At 48.9% G+C, this 20161-nt stretch overlaps 1 protein-coding gene across 3 annotated transcripts in view; it reads left to right on the top strand.

Moving 5' to 3' along the window:
* CDH13 (cadherin 13) overlaps positions 1-20161 on the top strand; it is a 1400946-nt gene that overhangs the window by 1276606 nt on the left and 104179 nt on the right. For all 3 annotated transcript variants that reach the window (XM_078063200.1, XM_078063199.1, XM_078063201.1), the window contains one exon: positions 17653-17835. In XM_078063200.1, the coding sequence (XP_077919326.1) occupies positions 17653-17835 (183 nt within the window). The remainder of the gene's footprint in view (positions 1-17652; positions 17836-20161) is intronic.

The following is a 20161-nucleotide window of genomic DNA, read 5'->3' as shown; positions in this document are numbered from 1 at the left end:
CAATTTATAGCCCTTTTTCAAATATAGCCAAAGTACCTTCAAATTACCTTCCCCTTTTCATCCCGTGAGCCTCACTGGTTTCTGCACTTGCGTGGACTTCGCCCTGACGATGGAGGAAGGTCCGGTCCACCGTGAATGGGCTCCAGCAGACACACAGAGGACGAGGATCATGGTCTGGGAGGCTCCTGGCACTTGGGCACAGAGCAGAGGTAGAATCGTGGACCTGTAGAAGGGCTTGCATACGCAATGGGGCCCCAAGGGCCACACTGGGCGGATAGGGATGCATACGCTCCATGTGCTATGGGCTTGGACCTGAACCTGCAGCAGAGCTTCTAAGAGGAGCCGAGGAAGGTCGAGATGTGGAAGGAGCCAGCAGGAGCAGATAAAGAATGCCTCATAGCTTGTTGCTCATCTGGGATCCAGGGGCTAAATACCGTGTGGAAGGAGCTGGATATTCTGGGCTGTTCTCTGTTTGGACCCCCCACCTGCAAGATGCCTACCCTTGCACCTAACCCCATCCCTGACTTCCTTCCATGCCCCACCTGCCCCCAGGCCTCTCCCCAGTCCTCCAGCCACCCCTGAGCTACACTGCATCGAGGCATCCCAACTCAGGTGTGGCTTTCTGAGCAAAGCTCTGCGGGGGAAGTCCCTTGGGTGATGGAACGTCACCCCTGCTTGCCTCATTGCATTCACTGGAGCACCGATGCTGACCACTGGAAGACGCAGCTGCGGAGAACTTGCTCGCCCCTTCAGGTGGCCTGTTGGTGGCGAGGCAGTGGGGGAAGGTGCCTGGGAAGGGGTGGCAGAAACAGAAGGACACAGCATCATTTCCTATACATTCCGCACAGCCTTGGTGTGCTTCCACAGTGAGGATAATAAAGGAGTCAAAAGGACCCTCCCCCCATCCTATGCAAGGAAAAGGGAGGGGGAAATTGAGTTGAAAATCCGCCAGCTGTTCCTTCGGAAGCTGCTGGTCTATCCCTTCCGGTCCTTATACCGCAGCTGCACCACCCGGGGTCGTGCCCATTGCTGTCCCACTGGCCCCCGCGAGGAGGGGCCGCCGAGCGGGTGGGGACAGTGAGGCTGAGGGTCCGACGCGCTCGCCCCGGTCCCCTGGGGATGCGGGACCGCGAGGGGAAGCCGCCCAGAAGGAGTAGCGCACAAACTCCAGGCTCAGCCGACCCCGGGTGCGAACCCTGTCTCTCCACTTCCCACCAGGCGAGTGGTCTTCAGAGCTCGTAGTAGATCCCGCCTCACGGGGTGAGCAATCAGCCCAGGACCTCGAGGCAGCGGACGTACAAAGGCTAGCTTTTCTTGTGAGCGCCCCATTAAGCATCATTTTGCTGCTGTTCATCAGCAGAGCCTGGATTTCTTCAGAAAGCAGGCATATTTGCCCCTGTTTCACTTTGCGCCGTTCAGCCAAATCCCCCTCCTACAGCCTGTTCCCCAAATCTGGAGCCATGCAACCCCCCTGCCGTGGTGGCCTCTTTTCTAGCTGCGTGTTATGTCAGAGGAAGGCAGAGCCCGCTTGGCCCCGGCACCTGCTCATGAGCTCTAGAACTCGCTGGCCTCGAGCCTTTCCTTTTCTTCTGTTCCCGGGAGGGCCTGGAGGTCTGCCCCTCGCCGGGTGACTTCGGGCCTCCTGTCTTCCTTGGGGAGGAAATTACGTGAGCCTTCCTCCCACGCCCCGAATGCAGAAAGCAGAAGGTTGCACACAGGTTACGGAAGGAGGCTCACCTCTGTGCTTCGCTAGGGAAGGCTTCTCTCTTCACTTGTGCTGCCATGGCAACCACACTGGACCGTTGACCCTTCCTGCAGCAGCGTGCGCGTGCGTGTTGTGTGTGTCGCATCAAGTCACTTCTGAGCTTCCTTGAAGTCTCCCGGTCAAGGGACTGTGTTGCATCCAGAAGTTACCATGCTTGACAGAGGAAAGGAGGTCATGGGTTCTTCCATGTTCAGGGATCTCTGGAATGTGGGCCCCCAGAATGGCCCATCTTGTCACCCTCGACCACCGTCCTATCTGTGACATGAAGAAAAGTGCCGTCCAGAGTGGTGGGCTCCAGCCAAATAGGAAGAGATTCAGTTTGGGGGGGGGGGGTGTGCGCGGCCAGTCAGCCCCACAGCTGGCCCAGAAAGGGAGCTGCCACCACTTCTGTCACGGTCCCTGTTCCCTGGCCAAGGGCGGGCCACCCTCCGAGACGCATCACAGACGCAAACTTCACATCAGGTGGCCAGAGGCTCCAGACCACAAATTTTGGTTGGCTCCCTGATTGACGACCTGTCCTTAAATATTGCCTCAAGGAGTAGTTTGGATTCAGGACTGTGTAAAGGCAACAAATAAACGGGTAAAGGGGACCCTGGAAGCCCACACCTGGGGACCTTGGAAGGAAGACACAGAGGACTCATCCCCCAGACATTTAGCTTGTACCCGTCTGGCCGGATGTTCTTGGACTCACGCATGGATTTTCCCTACAAGGGGCGAACCGCCCTCCCGGGGCCATGAGAGCCCTGCAGACTCAGGGAGACTTCTAAGGGTCGCTTTTTGGGGGGGTCCAAATTTGCCTAACCCGCTGATTTTAGAAACTGTTGTGAAAAGATTCGACGTTATGGTAGTTACTAAGGGTGATGCCAGGGCCCAGGAAGTGCCGGTGTCTTTCTTGGGGGTGACAGTGGTCACCGTCACCCTCCACCCTGGGCTTAGCCATGTATCCTGGTTCTCCATCTGATCCTGGTTCTCAATCTGCATTGTTGTTGCTGGAAGTGATCAGACTGTAGGCTTGAACCGCGGGGTTTCTATTGATATGGAAATTTCCGTTCTCCGTGTCTACTGACACAGGCCCCTGGGAATGCTGAAAAGGCGAGAACACAGCTCTGGATTTGCCCAAATTTTCTTATTTAAAAAAAGCGACATCGAGACCTTACACCACCCCCCTCATCTTCTGCTCTCCCTCCCCCTCTGCCCACTTCTGCCTTCACTTTCTGTCTTTACCTCTCCCCGCTCTTCCTCTCTCCCTCTCCTGCTTGCTCTGCCTCTAGTGCTTTTTCTTCTGTAAGGCTGTGTCTTCTGGGTCTCCCCAGCCTCCCTCCTCGTCTCCCTCCCCTCCCCCTCCCGTCCTCCCTTTCTCCTCCTCCTTCTCTCCCCCTTCCTTGCTCCCCCCCTCCCCCTTCCTCTCTCCTCCTCCCTCTCTCTCCCTCTTCCTCTCCTCCTCCTTCCTCTCTCCCCCTCCCTCTCCCCTCTCTCCCTCCCTTTCCCCCTCCCCTCTTCCCCTCCCTCTGTGCCCCTTCCTCTCTCCTCCTTCCTCTCTCCTCCTTCCTCTCTCCTCCTCCCTCTCTCCTCCTCTCCCCTCTCTCCCTCCCTCTCCCCCCTCCCCACTCCTTTTCCTCTCTCCCCCTCCCCCACTCCCTCTCTCTCTCCCTCTCTATTTCTGTGTCTCTCCCTCCCTCTCCCCTCCCTCTCTCCCCCTCTCTCCTTCCTCCTCTCTTTCCCCTCATCCCATCCCTCTCTCTCTATTTCTGTGTGTGCTCTATATCTCTAGCTCCCCTCTCTCCCCCTTAGCTTCTCTCTCTCCCCCGAACTCTCTCCATGCCACCTGGCAATTCCCACTGTCCCACCCTGTCACTTGGCAGGGAAAAGTCAAGCTGGAAATGTCACCTTTACTTAAAATTCCTGAACTCTCTGAGAGTTCCTGTTTCCCATATCCAAATCCCAGCCCCCTTCCCCTCCTCACACCACCCCCCCACCCCCACCCCACCCTCACCCCCCCCACCCCAGCCCTCAGGTGCAGCAGCCCAGGTAGGTGGAGCAACACTGGGAGGGGCCTGTCTTGCCTGCTGGGGGGCAGGGGGCAGGGATGAGGGTCCCACGAAAACCTTCCTTGGCCCCTATTCAACAGACCCAATAAGAAATCTTGAACAGGATGTTTTCTCCAATAATTACATCTCAACATTGACCAATTACATTGTTCCTTGATTGCAAATAAATGTCCGCGGCTTATTTCCGGGGTCCACAGCCCTCCCAGCAACTGTGGACGTAGTGTCTGCACCTGCTCAGTGGGAGGGCAGGGGGGGAAATGCAGGCCCCTCTTGGTGGGGAGGTGAGAGGGACAGAGTTGAGGCTGTTCTTCCTTTGTTGCACTGCTTGGTTTTCTTAACTGAAGGGTCTCGAGTGTGTTTACAGACCTGAGAGGAGAGAGGAGGGTAAGGGACTAGGGACAGGCCTGAGGAGGAGATGGGGATGCCCCCACCCAACCCCGGGTGCAGCTCACACTGGGCAGGAAGGAGCCAGGTCCTCTGGCCAGAGCACAGAAGCACCAGGAGACGGTGTTGAGGCCAGGCTGCTGAGTTTACGGCCAAGGTATCCCTGGTCTTTCTGGCCTCGGGGTCACCAGCAAGGACGGCAGAGAGGGAGGGCAGCTGTAGGCAGAAGAGCTTGGGAGCAACTTCTCAGACTGACTCAGCACCCTGTCACCTGGGATCTGGTTCCGAAGGTCTACGGGGCTGCCCCGACTCTGGGTTTTTAACTGGCTCCCAGGTGAGGCCCAGGCCCCTGGCCCAAGGCCCACGCTTCCAGTCGAGAGGGTTTCAAGAACGGGGAGAAGCACTGGGCTGCAGGCAATAATCCCTCATTGCCCCATAGGCTTGAGTCTGAGTACAGCTCCAACTGGCCCAAATGGAAAATGCAACTCATTTTTCTGAGGCCCATTGAGAACGCCCCTGGGGGGACAGGACCGCCCCCTGTCAGGCCCAGGCGTCCTTCCTTGCAGCCTGGCTGCAGCCCCCAGGTCTGTGTGTGGAGGCCTGAGTCCACTGGCCACACACAGGCCTGGAGCATGCTGATTGAAAGGGAAAGGCGGACAAGTGTCAGGAAGAATGGAAAGCAAGAAAAACTACCTTTCTTCTTTCATAAAAGGGATTATCAGTTGCTAATTCAAAAATTGTATAGCAATGAAAACTACATCAATAATTTTCATAATAATTATAGTCTTCGGTTTTACCCTTGAATGTGTTCCTGGCAATGTCTGGTTCAGTTACTCCAGAAAATGTTATCATGCTATTTCAGTGTTTTCCTCTGAGACTTCTGCCTGGGACCAGCATGATGACAAATCTTGTCCGGGGGAACTGGTGAGCTGTCATTTAGAGGCAGATACTTACGGGGAGCCCCTGGCCTGGTTGAGCTAGATTAGTGACTCTCAGCCAGGGAGGAATTCACACACACACGCACACGTACATGCACACGCCCCACCGGGACATCTGGCAATGTCTGGCTTTTGATGATTGCAGCATGGGTGTTCCTGGCATCTAGTGGAGAGAGGCCAGGGAGGCTGCTGCGCATCTTACCAGGCACAGGGCAGCCCCACCCAACAAATCATCATCCAACCCAAAGTGTCAATAGTGCTGAGGTTGAGAAACCGTAAGTTAGATTGAAAATATGATCAGGGGACACCTGGGTGGTTCAGTCGGTTAAGCGTCTGCCTTAAGCTCAGGTCATGATCCCAGGGTCCTAGGATCGCGCTCCACATGGGGCTCCCTGCTCAGCAGGGGGCCTGATTCTCCCTCTGCCTGCCCCTTCCCCTGCTTGTGCGCACTCTCTCTCTCTCTCTCTCTCACTCTCGCTCTCGCTCGCTCTCTGTCAAATTAATTAAATCTTTAAAAAAAACTGCAATCAGGGAATAAGAAGTATCGGTCAGGACACTTTTGATTCTAAGTGGCACCAACTCTAAGTAGTTTATGTGACAAGGGAGCTTTATATTGAAACATTATTTAGCAAGACTAGGCTACTGTAACCAAAAAACTCCCGAAAGAGCCAAGTTAATTTCTTTGGTCGTGTTCCTTATGGTGATGTGCGTGGTAACGAGCTTTATTTCTTTGTTCATTTTGTCTGTGTTCATGGTAACAATGGCCCTATGTTGCTAAGTGTCAGGAGTGCCTCTAAACCTTTACAGATATTCTCTCTTAATCATCATAATAATCCCATCGGAGTACGTACTCTTATTTTCATTTTGCAGATGAGAAAATCAAGGCACAGAGAGGTTGTTTCTTGACCAAAGTCACACAGCCAACAGATGATAGAGCTCCCTGTGGCGTTAAACATAAGAAACTTTCCTCGTTTGTCTTTGTCAATGCGAGGGAATGTCATCGGGCACCCTTGTCCCCACACAGACTTCTGTTGTCCCTCCATCCTGGTATCAGAGCAGGGAAAGGACAGAGAATGATTTTTCTCATCCTCCGTCTCTCATCGGGTCTGATTCCCAAGGGAATGATCCCCATCCGTCTCTTCTCCCTGTGGGACTCCGGTGTTCTCAGAAACTCCATAAGCCACCTCTGGGAAGAAGTATGTGGATGTGCCGATGGGAATTACAGTCGGGCCCGTGGGGTCTATTTGAAGCACGAATCAGCAATGCAGACACAGACGATGGATATAGAGCAGTTTCTTCTGACTAAGACGTTTGGGATTTAAATATAAATTAGAAGCTGTAAGTCAATTCCATGTATGAATTTGTACAAATCCCTTGTAATGAAAGCAGAAGGTTTCTCTTGTCCTTATTTGTACTGGGGTGTTAGCATCAGGAGCCTAACCAAGTGTGTCGATTTTCCCAGAGCTCAGGAGATTAAAAACATACCTTCTCCGGTTAGAACCAGCTGCAGGTGGCTTGAAGGGAGGAAGGCTTGTCCTCCATGAGTTCCAGGGGGCTGTGTCATGTCTGTGTTACCCTGAGGAGTACCCCGTGCAAAGTGAAAAAGAGGGGGCTGCTCCAAGTGGGTTGGCCAAAGGATGGAAAGAGATAAGAGTCTCATAGATACTTCTCCTTCCCAAACCTCGTGCCAATTAAAGGGGGAGGCCTTATTCTCAAGGATAGCTTCTCCTCCCACGGGACCAGGAGGCAATGGGCTCTGGACGCCAGCCAGCAGGACACAGCCCCATGTGTCTGAAAGGGGGAGCGTAAGTGCTAGACGCATGTTGACAAACGACTTCAATCCACACCCCCGCCAACATGGAGTCACTGCACATCCCAGCTCGTCCACTCCTAGCTGTCTACCCACGAGAAGGAAAACCCAAGTCCACACCACACCTCGTACATGAGCATTCATAGCAGCGTTAGTCATAATGGCCAAAAAGTGGAAATAACCCACATGTTGATCAGCAGATAAAGGGGTATATAAGCTGTGGTCTGTCCACACAGTGGAATAGTATTCATCCACAAAAAGGAACGAAGTACCGACGTCTGCTACAACATGGCCCAGCCTTGAAAGCACTCTGCTCAGTGCAAGAAGCCAGACACAAAAGGCCACCTGTTGCATGATTCCATCTGTATGAAATGTAATAGTAAATCCACGGAGACAGAAAGCAGATTCATGGTTGTTAGGGGCAGACAGAGGGGAATGCGGTAACTGTTAATGGGCACCGGATTCGTGTTCGAGACAATGAAAACCGTGACCTCCGGGCGCTAGCCCTTTATTTTCATTGGCAAATAAATGTATTCCACTGCTCTTCTTAGCACCTCCTATGACCCCATGAGCGTAGAAGTAAGAGTTCTCAAGGTTCTCCACAGTGGCATCCTTTGGCTCTCACAACAGGGTCTTCATCTGTTAGGACCCAACGTGAGCTGGAGGGGATCACGAAGCTCCCTTAATGCCTGATCGTAACACCAGGAGGGGACCTTAAAGTCATCTCAAGCTGTTGTGCTCAGCCATGGCTGCTCAGCGGAATCATATGGGGGACTTTGGGGAATACCAATGCCTGGACTCCGCCCAAGAAAAACCTGTGAATGTGAAGTTTTTAAGGGTTTGCAAACGATTCTAACATGTAATGAGTGTTAAGAACCTATTGCTCTAATCCAATGCCCTACATCTCAGGTAGTCAAACAGAGACTCAGAGACATTAGAGGATTTACCCATGAATCAGAGGTAGACCCAAAATTGCCCCACTCAACTGAAGTTCCCACTCCTACAAACATGCAGAATTGCATTAACCCAATTCTAAAGTCTTTGGAGCAGACCATGCGATTGCTTTCCTAAAAAAATCATTCTTTATCCCGATTCAAATGTTGGTGGCTGGATGCATATCTCAAAATTAAACTATTTCCAATTATCTCGTCAGATGTACAAATGTGTTTTTCTTTCTCTTTCATTTTTTAAAGAGAGAAACTCTGGTGAGGGAGAGATGCTACTGTCAGACGGAATAATGTGTCCACACCTGGCATTCAGAAAAGAAAGAATATGGGCCTATTTGCTCCTTGTTTTTAATTTTTCTCTCTTTATCTGATGTAATATTTATTGTACCATATTCCCTAAGGCAGTGATTTGCAAACTTCTTTTTACAGCAAAACATTTTTTTTCGGGCAAAATCTTGAGCGTGAAATCTAATATACCAAACAGACAAAACATGATCCAAGCTGTTTAAGGCTTACTGTTTGGGGGGAAAATACCTGATACTCCTGTACCATCCCTTGAACGTCCTTGGTTCCCAGGAACACAGTTTGACAACCACTACTCGACCTCATTAGTTTCCGGTCGGGCTTCAGTGGCTATGTGTCTTCATGATTTTGTTTCATGGAGGAAAAGCCACATTTTGTTATCAAAGCTGCTTCTTCCTGAAAACTCATTTCTTTAGTCACACGCGTAGATGTGTGTATTTGGCAGAGTGGACAAGCCTCCTCAGGCAAGATCATGGAGAGGAAGAAAATGCGCATCAGCAGGTGCACTGCCGGGCCCCCAGGGAGGAGGCCTGGCTGGGCATTGTCCTCGAAAGTCATTGACTCAGCCCCTCCGATGTGTCTGCAACACGTGGAAACTCCTCGTGGGGAATGAGCCGACAGAGACATGTGCACTGGGCGGGAAAAGGGAATGACTCCCACCAGAAAGCTCAGTGAATATCGTCTCCCTCTCTTGCCCATTGGCCCATCCCCCTGCCCCTTTACAGCCAGAAAGCGGGGGATGCTCAGCCTCTCCTCTTGGTGAAAGGGGACCCACAGATGGCAGCCCTCCAGGCACAGAGCTCTCCTTTCAGCCCAGGAGGATGTTTGTGAACCTCAGATTGAGAACCACATTGCCTGGGATGCCAGTGAATCTTGGAGAGTGCCCTTCGCTCAGGAGCAGGTTGCTTTGTTGTTGAGCTGTTGTTCCTTATTATTGTTGAACCATTTGCATTTCTTCACCTGCCTGAAACATTTAACTAAGAAAACTCTGGCAACACATGGAGAAGTTTAATAGGCCCCTTTATGACTGTCCTTTCCCAGAGCTGGTAGGTACTCTCTCTTTCCATAATAGAGAGAACATGCAAATGGTTTTATCAAAGTATTTGGCATAAAAGAAAAACAGTAATTATCAGAAGAAATTAATGTTAGTTGGACAAGATAGGACTTTGATTATGTTTTCTTAAAAAGAGTCTTTATCTTTTAGAGACACACAATGACATATTTACAGATACAATGATACGTCTGGGATTTGTTCCAGATAATACAGGAATGGGGAGACGTGGGTGTGTAGCTGAAGCACAGGGGGGCACGAGTTGAAAATCTCTGAAGCCTGATGATGGGCACATAGGGCTCTTTATTCTGGCTGCTTTTATAAATGTTTGAAATTCTCCATAGCAAGGTGCAAAAAGATACTTGAGGACACATGTGTGGAACCCAAATCTTCATCAAAAAAGGCTACATTTACTTGCTAAGAATGGCAGACATCCGCCAGAATTGGTTTCCCCAGGGCTCCATTAGGAGCAGAAACCCACTTAATGTGGCAGGTGAAGATGGGGCCGTTGACAGGCCCAGAAACATCCAGCAGACAAGAGGTGCAGAGAACCTCGTGGGCATGGGGGCAGGGCTAGAAAACCAGTGGGAGACCAAGGATGCTTCCTCATCTGTCTTTTGTCTTTTGAGTGCCCTGGGATCTCTCTGTTTTACCATCAGTGTGCCTACTCTTTTGCCTCTCTATGCATCTAGTCATTGGTGTCTGAGGGACAAAAAAAAGGTCACCCCATGCTCAACTACTCAGAAACTTAGGATTTGAGGACTCTTTACTCTCTGATTATAGCCCCTATTTCTCTGAGTTCACATTCTTAGAGAAACATCTGATTGTTCATGAAGCAGACAATGGATTGGTCATCTGTGAGTTAGGTACCACTTCTGGGTCCAGTCAGCTCTGGCCAAGAAAGCTGGGATCCCATGACACAAATGGCCTCCTAGAACACTCTTCTCAGTAGGGGCTGGGATCTTCTTTAAGGATCCTCAGAAAAGGAAGACTGACCTCCACCATGTAGAATTCTATTGTTTCTGCCATTTAAACTACAATTAGTTCACTTGCCTTTTTCTCAGTGAGAAGAGAGAAGACCTGGCCACTATTCTCAGACACATGTACACTGGCACATTCCACAGATAAAAATGAGCCCAAAATGGGGCACCTGGGTGGCTCAGTCAGTTAAGCGTCCAACTCTTGGCTTCGGCTCAGGTCATGATCTCATGGCTCCTGGGATCAAGCCCCGCGGTGTGCCCCACGCTGAGCATGAAGTCTGCTTAAAATTCTTTCCCTCTCCCTCTCCCTCTGTGCTCCCCACCCTCCACTCATGCATGCATATGCTCACATATGCTCTCTCTCTCAAAAAAAAAAAAAAATCCTAAAATTTAATGTCTACTTATAGTGTTCTCATCTTATGAAAGATCTGGCATTTTGAAAAATCAGAGACAAGAACCTCATTCTCCAGAAGCCACAGTTGGGAGGGGCATGCCCCAAGCTGTCTCTGCTTGTTGGGAGCCTGAGCTCTAGCTTCTGATTTACTTCTCACTGTGTGAATTGTCTTCCATGAGTGTTAAAAACCAAAGCTCTGGCACCACTCCTCATCTTCAAAGAGAAAGGGGTATTTAGAGATGACAGAATTTTAACTAGGTGGAGAAAAGAGTCAAATATACCAATGTCTGTGGCCATTATGGTCTGGTGGGTTCCTGAATGTCCTCCTCCCATCTTGGTTCTGTAGTCATTTGGGGGCCTGTCTGTGCATGTCCTATTGGGGTATGGCTAGGGAAGGACTCAATAGGTCCAGTTCTTTTTTTTTTTTTTTACTTTTTTTAAAGATTTTATTTATTTATTCATGAGAGAGAGAGAGAGAGAGAGGCAGAGGGAGAAGCAGGCTCCCAAGGAGTAGGGAGCCCGATGTGGGACTCGATCCCAGGACCCTGAGATCATGACCTGAGCCGAAGGCAGACGCTCAACCATCTGAGCCACCCAGGCGCCCTAGGTCCAGTTCTTGAGGGCTGGCTGAAGCTTTTTCAGCCAAGCACCTTCAGAGTCTCTTGTGGGTCTCTGTTGTTAATCATTTCATAGACATAAAGGCTTCTTTAAAATACTGAATGAACTTTATTTAGAACTCTGTGTACTTGTTAAATTTTTGTTTAAATATTATATATGTTCTATTATGTGAACTTCACATACATAATTACATTTTATATTTTTGTATTATTTTATATATTAAAAATATTTTACACATTATATTACATATATATACATATATATGTGTGTGTGTGTGTATATATATATATAGTGCCCATAAACATTAACTGTAAGCTGAAATAAAATGTCCCCCTATGTTTTCTTCTAAAACCTCTATAGTTTTACCTTACACATGTTGTGTATGGTGTGAGGTAGGGATCAAGATTCATTGTTCTCTCCACATGGATATACAAATGATCCAGCACCATTTATTGAAATGGCCATTAGCTGGAAACTAAATCATGCCCAAATGTAAAAGCACCCGTAATTGGCCACAGGTACAGCCTTGGATGTATGAGAGTGGAGAAATGGTAGGAAACAAAATATTTGGATATGTCATAGGTCAACAAAACATATAAAGAAAGGAGGTGAGTGGGAGGAAATGTGGCAATCAGCTACAAGCCCCTGAGGGGAGAGAATAGTGTCCCTTTCATTTACTGCTATATTTCCTGCCTCTGGTGGACCCCTCGGCATGCAGTAGACACTTAAAGGATATTTACTAGAAGGAATTCTTTCATTTTTCTATATCCTGGGGTGAATCCTAATCATAGATAGAAGGAAACCAGATATCTAATACAGCTATCCCTTCTAAATGTGGGTGCTGTAGGTTAACATCATTTGCCTTGGCAATAAAGTCCTGTTGTTAGAGCAAATCAGGGATAAGCAAGTCATGTGAGTGTCAGATACACATAACTGAAAAGAGAAGAGCATTTCCACAGGAATTTCAGGGATATGAGGTATCTATATAAATTATACATTAAAAGGCAGTCCATGATAAGAACAGAAAGAGTCACAGGGGTTTGAGCCATATCCTCCAATTTACTAGTAAGAATTTCATATGGTACAAAACAAAATCCATCATCATCATCCTCACTAACAAATACTGATTCTTTTCCCTATGCCAAGCAATGTGTCAGGATCCTTTTTTTTTTTTTTAAGATTTTATTTATTTATTTGACAGAGAGAGACATAGTGAGAGAGGGAACACAAGCAGGGGGAGTGGGAGAGGGAGAAGCAGGCTCTCTGCTGAGCAGGGAGCCCGATGCGGGGCTCAATCGCAGGACCCTGGGATCATGACCTGAGCCGAAGGCAGACGCTTAACGACTGAGCCAGCCAGGTGCCTGTGTCAGGATCTTTAAATGTATTAGCTTATTCCTAGCAATCACAGTTTCTACCTGTTAGGCTATCAGCAAGAGATCTGATTTTTCCAATGAGTTCTATCCTTTATGTAAACATAGACTCATAAAATTGTTTGCAAGTTAAATTACTGATGATGTCTCCCCCACGCTTTTAACCTCACAAATAGAAATTCAAGTTTATAAAATTTTCTGGGACCTTATCTTTTAATTTCCCAAAGCCAGGGCCCAAATGACTACATCCCAACTTTTCAAGTTCACCATCCATGAAACATCATGGATGACAGTTCATGAACCTGGACTCTAGTCATCAGGCATGCAAGCTTATAGATGTCCAGTCCCTTAAAGTCACACACTGTCACTTCTTCCCTAGCTGTGGCTTTCTACCCTGATGATCATTATTTCCAATTTCAGGTTAACCTTAACGTAAAATCAACCATTTGCTCAATGAGGAAGAGCATTTATTCTTGGTGTAAAATAAAATGGAAGTCCCCCTTCCCCCTGGTGATGGATGACCTTTCTGGAAGGTCCAGGCATTCTCTTCCTAAATGTCCATCACAAAACTCACCCCTCATTGTCAAAGAAAGCAGAATGAAATACTCAGTTCTGAATACAAGGGGAGAGAGCTAATGAGCCTCAGTATGTCCCAAGCCGGTCACCCACACTGATTATGTAAAAATATATTTTGCGTCTGGTATTAGATTTGCCACACAGTTTAACAGAAAAGTGACTTTATCTATTTTTTCCAATTAAAGGAAGTAATGTTACAATCAATAATTCTTTCTGCTCTTGTATGCTAAATTAATGTCTGTCTATTGTTTTTAAATCACAAAGTGAGCATTGCTATAGAAATATAAAATGGTACTATTTCATTTTAATCTATTTAATTTTCCATCTTGAATTACATAATGGGGTTAAAACATTGAAAAGAATTAATAGAATGGGTATTTAATTAAGCAATAATGAGTTTCTAAATGGATGCTCAAGGAAACTGGCTTTGTAGTTTATGCAAGAATCAGATAATGGTCTTAACAAAGACTATAATAATTGTGTTGTATGTTTTCTATATTTAAAGATTTTTTTTTCTGAATTCTCTCAAGAGTAGATTTAAACATAACCCAGTTCCTTGACTAGACTCCACTTTACTTTCAAGGTAAATTCCAAATGCCTTTCTGTGGCTCCCAAAGCCCTGCATGATCTGACTCTATCCTCCTCTGGAGTCCAATGGCAGACAGTTCTCCCCGGCCCTTGCCTGCACTCCAGCCACACCCACCTTCCCTCCATACTGCAAATGTACCATGCTCCCTCCACCCTTGGCCTTTGCTCCTGCTGTTCCAGATGCCAGGAATGCTCTCTCTCCTTTTCCCTTCTTAACCCCTCATCTGCTTTCCATTTTCAGGGAATTCTTCCCTAAGGGCCCTCCCCAGACTGGTTCAGGCACCCACTCCCTCTCACCACACCCCATTCAAGCTACGGGCTCAGTGTTACTTTTTTCCTAACATTCAGCACAGTTTTATAATCATACATATGCCATGTCTATTTTGTTTTCTAGCATATCCCTAGAATTTAATACTATATCATGCCTGGCACAGAGAAGCCACCCACCAAATTGTTGACTGACTGTCTGGAAGATGGATGGATGGATGGAAGGAAGGAAGATAAATGGATGGATGGATGGATAAATGGATAGAGTATGATGGATAGATGAATAGATAAATGGATGGATGGATGGATAGATGATGGATGGAGGATGGATGGAGAGATGGATGGATGGATGGATAAATTGAGGGATGGAGAATGGATGGATGGACAGATAGATAAATGGATAGCGTATGATGGATAGATGAATAGATAAATGGATGGATGGATGGATAGATGATGGATGGAGGATGGATGGAGGGATGGATGGATGGATGGATGGATGGATAAATTGAGGGATGGAGAATGGATGGATGGACGGATAGATGGTGGATGGATAGATGGATGGAGGATGGATGGAGAATGATGGGTGGGTGGATGGATGATGGATGGGTAGATGATAGATGGGTGGATGGATGGTAGGAAAATGTAGCTGTGGACACATTACTACAAATAAGGATATATCAGGACCACAATACACACTGTGAGAATTCCTAAAACAATACCACATTATTCCATTTGGAATCATTTGCTCACACACTAAAAGGGTGTTCTATGTCAGCCCCTATGGTAGGTGCTACAGACATTAAAAAAGAAAAGTGTCCTGGGAAAACTGCACAGGTTTTTTTCCCACTTAGACCTGGCCTAAATATTAATTTTACAAATCCACCCATCCATCCATCTGTCCATCAGATCTTCATGTGTCCAGCACTGTGCTATGTACTGGGGATCAGGGCCGAGTCATCCATCAGGTGTCATAGGCACAGTGCCTAGGGTCCTAAAATCAGAAGAAAAAGAACTTTCAGGGTCAAAGAAAATTTCAATTTTTTTCCTCACATCAGAAAAAAATGAAATTTTTAAAACCCATGAAAACCTATTATGGTAGGAAGGGCCAATGAAGGTAACATTACCTAAGATCCACGAAAGTCATAAGGTAGCTATGCTAGAGATGTCCTGGAGAACAAGAGAGATCAGTCCATCCTTACCCTTCTGGAACATCAAGCAAGCGTCAGGATCAGGCATCAATCAGCCAGCCAGTCCCTCTTACGGCCCCTATAGAGCTGCACTCCTCACATTTCCTCTCCCCCCTCACTCCTGCCCTGGTCTTTGAGGCCAGGTCCCACCCCCTGTATTTAAGACCACTGACTCATTCAACAAATATTTTCTGGGTCCCCTCTCTGCACCTAGCATCATGTGAGGGGCTGGGGAGAAAGCTGTGAACAACACAGCCTTCACTGAGCCTCCAGCCTCCTCAAAATCATGATGTGTTCTGTGTCTTCATCTGCAATGTGACCCTCGTCCACTTTGACAAAGCAACTCCTCACCTCTGTACTGGTTGTGACAGCACCTTTACCACACGGATGGATCCCAGCATCCTCCAGTCTCAGCACTCCCTGTGCCCACGTAATCGCCCACCTGGTGTCCTAAGTTACAGGTGTCAGAAGACACATGAGGACAGGTTATGAGCTGAGGTCTGGTGTGATCAGTGGGGCCAGAGAACCAGTCCTCTGGCCCTGGACCACAGCAGGGGTGAAGGACGGGCCGCAGTGATGGGGGTCTTGAGTAATAGAACTTGTTAAAAGCAGAGATTACAGGAATCCAGGAGACATGGACTTGATCTTTGGTTCACTGAACGACTCTGGACTTTCTTCCTTCTCTGTGCCTCTTTCTTCATCTGAATCTGAAGGGATTAGATAGCACCGAGGACACGCGGCTGACAGCAAGGGCTGATCCCAGCACTCCTTCCTGCTCAGCCAGATGCACCGCAGGCCCTCAGCACGGAGCCCAGGCAGCCGCTCAGTACCAGGGCGGGCTCAACATTGACACCTCCTTACCATTCTTGACCTTGACCTTGGACTCTATCATGCTTCTCTCAACAGAACCGCATACTAGAATTATCTGGGCAGGTTAAGAAAATACTGAATCTCAGGCCTTACCCCAAACCCACTGAATTAGAATAGGGCCCATGTTATTTAAAAAAACAAACAAAAAAACTGAAGAGATTCTAATGTGCAGACAGGGCTGAGAACCGCCTATCTAGATTGAAGCTTAGGAATTCCATGAATTTTGTGAGAAGGAGGGAAAGCTAGAAGAGAGGACTACTTAGGAATCAGGTCAACTTCATTGTCGCCTGGAGCCGTTATCCCTGTGACAGCATCCCCCCCTCCCTCCTCCCCAGCTACTTTCAATCCTGCCATCAGGTTCCAAGAATTTCCCAGCGCCCCTTTCACAGAAACGAACAACCCACCCAGGTTTGCTGAGGTGTGGTAGACAAATTAGTAACTGTCCCCGCCCCATCCCCCCAAGGCATCAAGATTAAGGCTTATGATTAATGATTTGCAAGTCAATTAATCAGCCACTGCTTTTGAAACCCCATTTCTCAAATTACTTCTCTTTGAACACAAGGGCTTTCTGACATCGCCTCACTGTCTCTAGATTCACTTTCCTACTAATTGAAATTCCAAGATATTTCTTCTTCTTGTCAGCTTACTGGTATTACTTGTTTGTAGAATATTTGCAAACAGATTACTATTCACCTGCAGTATGTCGGAGGTAAGCACCAAAACAATACTTTATGCTTCCAGCTCAAAGGAATGTGCTAATGATGGCTCATGCAATTCTCTATCTATGGGAAAACTGATTTTTCATTTATTGATTGATTCTCACCACACCTACTTGCAGCAAGTATTTGAGATGTAAGACAATAAAAACACGGGCACAGCAAGGCTCCAAACAACTGATTTATATGTTTCCGTAGGAAATGGGTTTTGAAAGTCCTGCTAGTTGTGGGGAAGGGGTGGGGCAGGTGAAATGGGCTCTCTTCTCCAGAGGAGATGGTGCAATTGCCAGAGGCCTTGGAGTCAAACACCGGGCTTCCAGCCCCAGTCCCTCCACATGCCAGGGAGGGGCCCCGCGCCCCGGTGACCTTGTTGTTGAGGGTCGGTGAGGCTGCAGGAGCAGACACACAAAATTGTATAAAGGCTCAAATTCCGTAGGAGTCTGTTTCTCCTTCAACAACAGCTCAGGACGGGTGGGGGGACTCGGGACCCACGTTCTTCCCTCTGTGGCCGCACCCTGCGCTGGGGTCCTGGGGTCCTCTGTGTGTAGATAGATGGAAGGAGAAGCACCGAGAAGAAGGGACGGCTGCTCCCAGCTGGCAAGCATCACTTCTGGCCACATTCGGGGGGAGAGAAGGCAGTCTCCTGGCCCCACCTCGGTGCGGGGAAGGCCGAGAGGAGGAGCGGACCGTCTGCCCGCTGGGCTCTCCTGCATTATTCACCGTAAAATGAGTTGATGTGGGTAACGAATGGACCCACTGCCGGGCCTGTGGGAAGGGCTCTGTAAAGGGTCAGTGCTGTCTTTACCAAATAGTGACAGTAACCATCTGCTCTGTTTGCAGTTTCAAGCCACTGTCGAGGAAGGAGTTGTGGGGGTTATTGTCAACTTGACAGTTGAAGACAAGGACGACCCCTCCACGGGCGCGTGGAGGGCGGCCTACACCATCATCAACGGAAACCCGGGCCAGAGCTTTGAGATCCACACCAACCCTCAGACCAACGAGGGGATGCTATCCGTGGTCAAAGTAAGTGGACTTCCCACGCTCCTCCCTCCACGCCAGGCAGAGGGCCTCCCTGCTGGGGAAGGTCAAGGAGAAGGCAGCCCTAGTCTCCTCCTCCTGGGGTTGAAAAAGAGACAGGCTCAGGGCTTAAGGGTGGACTTAATATCCTCACAGCCACTAAACCAACCCGTTTCACAGGTTCTAGGAAACTCAAACGTATGTGTAACCTTAAAAAAAGGACCCAAAGTTAATTTTTAAACGAGATTCTCCATATGATTGGAAATGAATTATCAAAGATATGCAAAAACAGGATATGCGAAGGTTTTTTAAAGATCTCTGATCAAAAATGTGGATCATTACATGTCTTCTTAGTCTGTCCCAGCAGAGTCCCGGTTATTCTCTTACAAACAGGAGATAAACAGGGCCTGGCTCTCGGAGCCCGTGTGCGTGTCCTGGGGCTGCTGTCACAAATGACCACACCCTCGGTGGCCTCAGACAACGCAGACTTATATTCTCATTTATAAGTTCTGGAGGCCAGAGCTCCAAAATCAGCTTCAGGCTAAGGTTGGCGGGGCCCGGGTCCTCTTGGAGGCTGTAGGGGACCATCTATGTCCTTATCCTTCCCAGCGGCTGGGGGCCACCCACCTTCCTTGGCTTGTGGCCCTTTCTCGTAGCTCCAGGCAGCGAGGCAGCTCCTGTCTTACGTCTATTTCTTCCTTTAACTTCCCTGCCTCCCTCCTTTAAGGACCTCTGTGACTCCAGGGCTCCACAGGGATAATCCAGGATCCTCTCCGTCCACAAGGTCCTTAGCTTACTCACATCTGTGAAGTCCCTTTTGCCCCATCAGTTTCCGGGGATCCACCCGTGGTCATACTGGGAGGTCCTTATTCAGCCTCGAGCAGGGTCCCGTACACAGTTCCACAACCTTCTCCGGGGGCAGGACCCAGAGCCCTTGAGAACGGCAGATCTCAGAGATGCTTCCGGCTTGCTCCGGAGGAGGAGGGACTGGGTTTCTCCCAAGCCCTGTTCTTTCCAGTACTTGATTCATTTTGAACCTCAGAGGTCTGGCTGAGAAGAACCACCCACGGGGCTTCCCGGTTCCCCTCTGATAACACGGGCAAAGGCGAGGTCGTCAGGAGCTCCTGCCGCGGCTCTCCTGCAAACCACAGCAGTGTCCAGTTATGGAAGTCGAGCCTGCATCCATAAACGCCGTCAGGCAATTTTCCAAAGCTGCAGCTGGAAGGCAGAGCTTGGGGAAATACACAGCCCCATCATAAATCCTAGAAGAGTGCAGTTCTCCCCAGCCCGTGTGTGCGACATCTTGAGGAACAGACACTACGAGAAAACCAGAGTCACAAAGGGGCGTTCCCCTCTCCCCACATCGCCACTGTGGCCCATGATGCTGAGTCTGAAATGTTAGCATACAGGAGCATCACCGGGGAGGCTAGTTACAACCCAGGGTCCTGGGCCCCTCCCACACATGCCTGCAGGGTCACCGTATGAGGGAGAGGTGCTACGGGCCCAGGAGATCCTGGGGTTCGTGGAGCACAGCCTTGTGCATGAGCACTGCCTGAGGACGAGTTTGCACCTGCAAATTCCTGCAGAGGAGGTGCCTGCAGCACTGGGGCTCCCTCTGGGTGCCAGTTTTACTAGTGAGTGGACTCCCTTTGCTTCAGAATTAAAATGGAGACTCCCCCTCCCGTTGGCTGCCTGCCATGTGAATTCCTCTGAGGGCCTGGGGCTCTCTGCTTCTCAACCCCCCTGACTCGAAGCCCCAGGACAGCTTTCTACAGGTAGGCCAGGCCTTGTTCCCCATGCTCTTCACTTTGCCAGCAACCCAGTGCTTCATTAGGAATGCTCTCAGGTGCAAGTAACAGAATACCAGGCTGATAGTGGCTTAAATAATAAAGAGAATTTAATGATTTCCTAACTAGATGAAGGTAGGCCAGCCCACGATTGGCTGGCAGTTCAAGGTGTCAGAGAGCCAGCACGTCTTCCCTCTGCTATGTTCTAAGGCAGGAAGCAAGAAGGCAGCCAGGCAAACAAGAGCGTGCTCTCCAGTGCCCCTCTCCTCTCATCAGGGAAGGAAATATCTTTTCCAGTGGTTTCTCAGATAATTTCCTGTGATGTTTCATTGGCCAGATAACCCGTACCCATCCTCAGCTGCAAAGAAGGCTTGGAAGTCCAAATCTGGCTTTTGGAGCCTCTGCAGGAAGAGACGGGTAGGGGCGCACAGGGTGGGCATGGTCACTGGGCAATGAGCAGTTGTGCCCTAACCAGTTAGCAGTTAGCGTACCGAAGAACGAGCAGAAGTTTCAGGACTGTGTGGCTCCCAGGGGAGTCCTGCCTC

Source organism: Halichoerus grypus, chromosome 15, assembly GCF_964656455.1.
Source record: "Halichoerus grypus chromosome 15, mHalGry1.hap1.1, whole genome shotgun sequence".
Taxonomy (NCBI): Eukaryota; Metazoa; Chordata; class Mammalia; order Carnivora; family Phocidae; genus Halichoerus; species Halichoerus grypus.
Note: the sequence above shows the minus strand (reverse complement) of the source record. Positions and strands in the feature narration are given on the sequence as shown.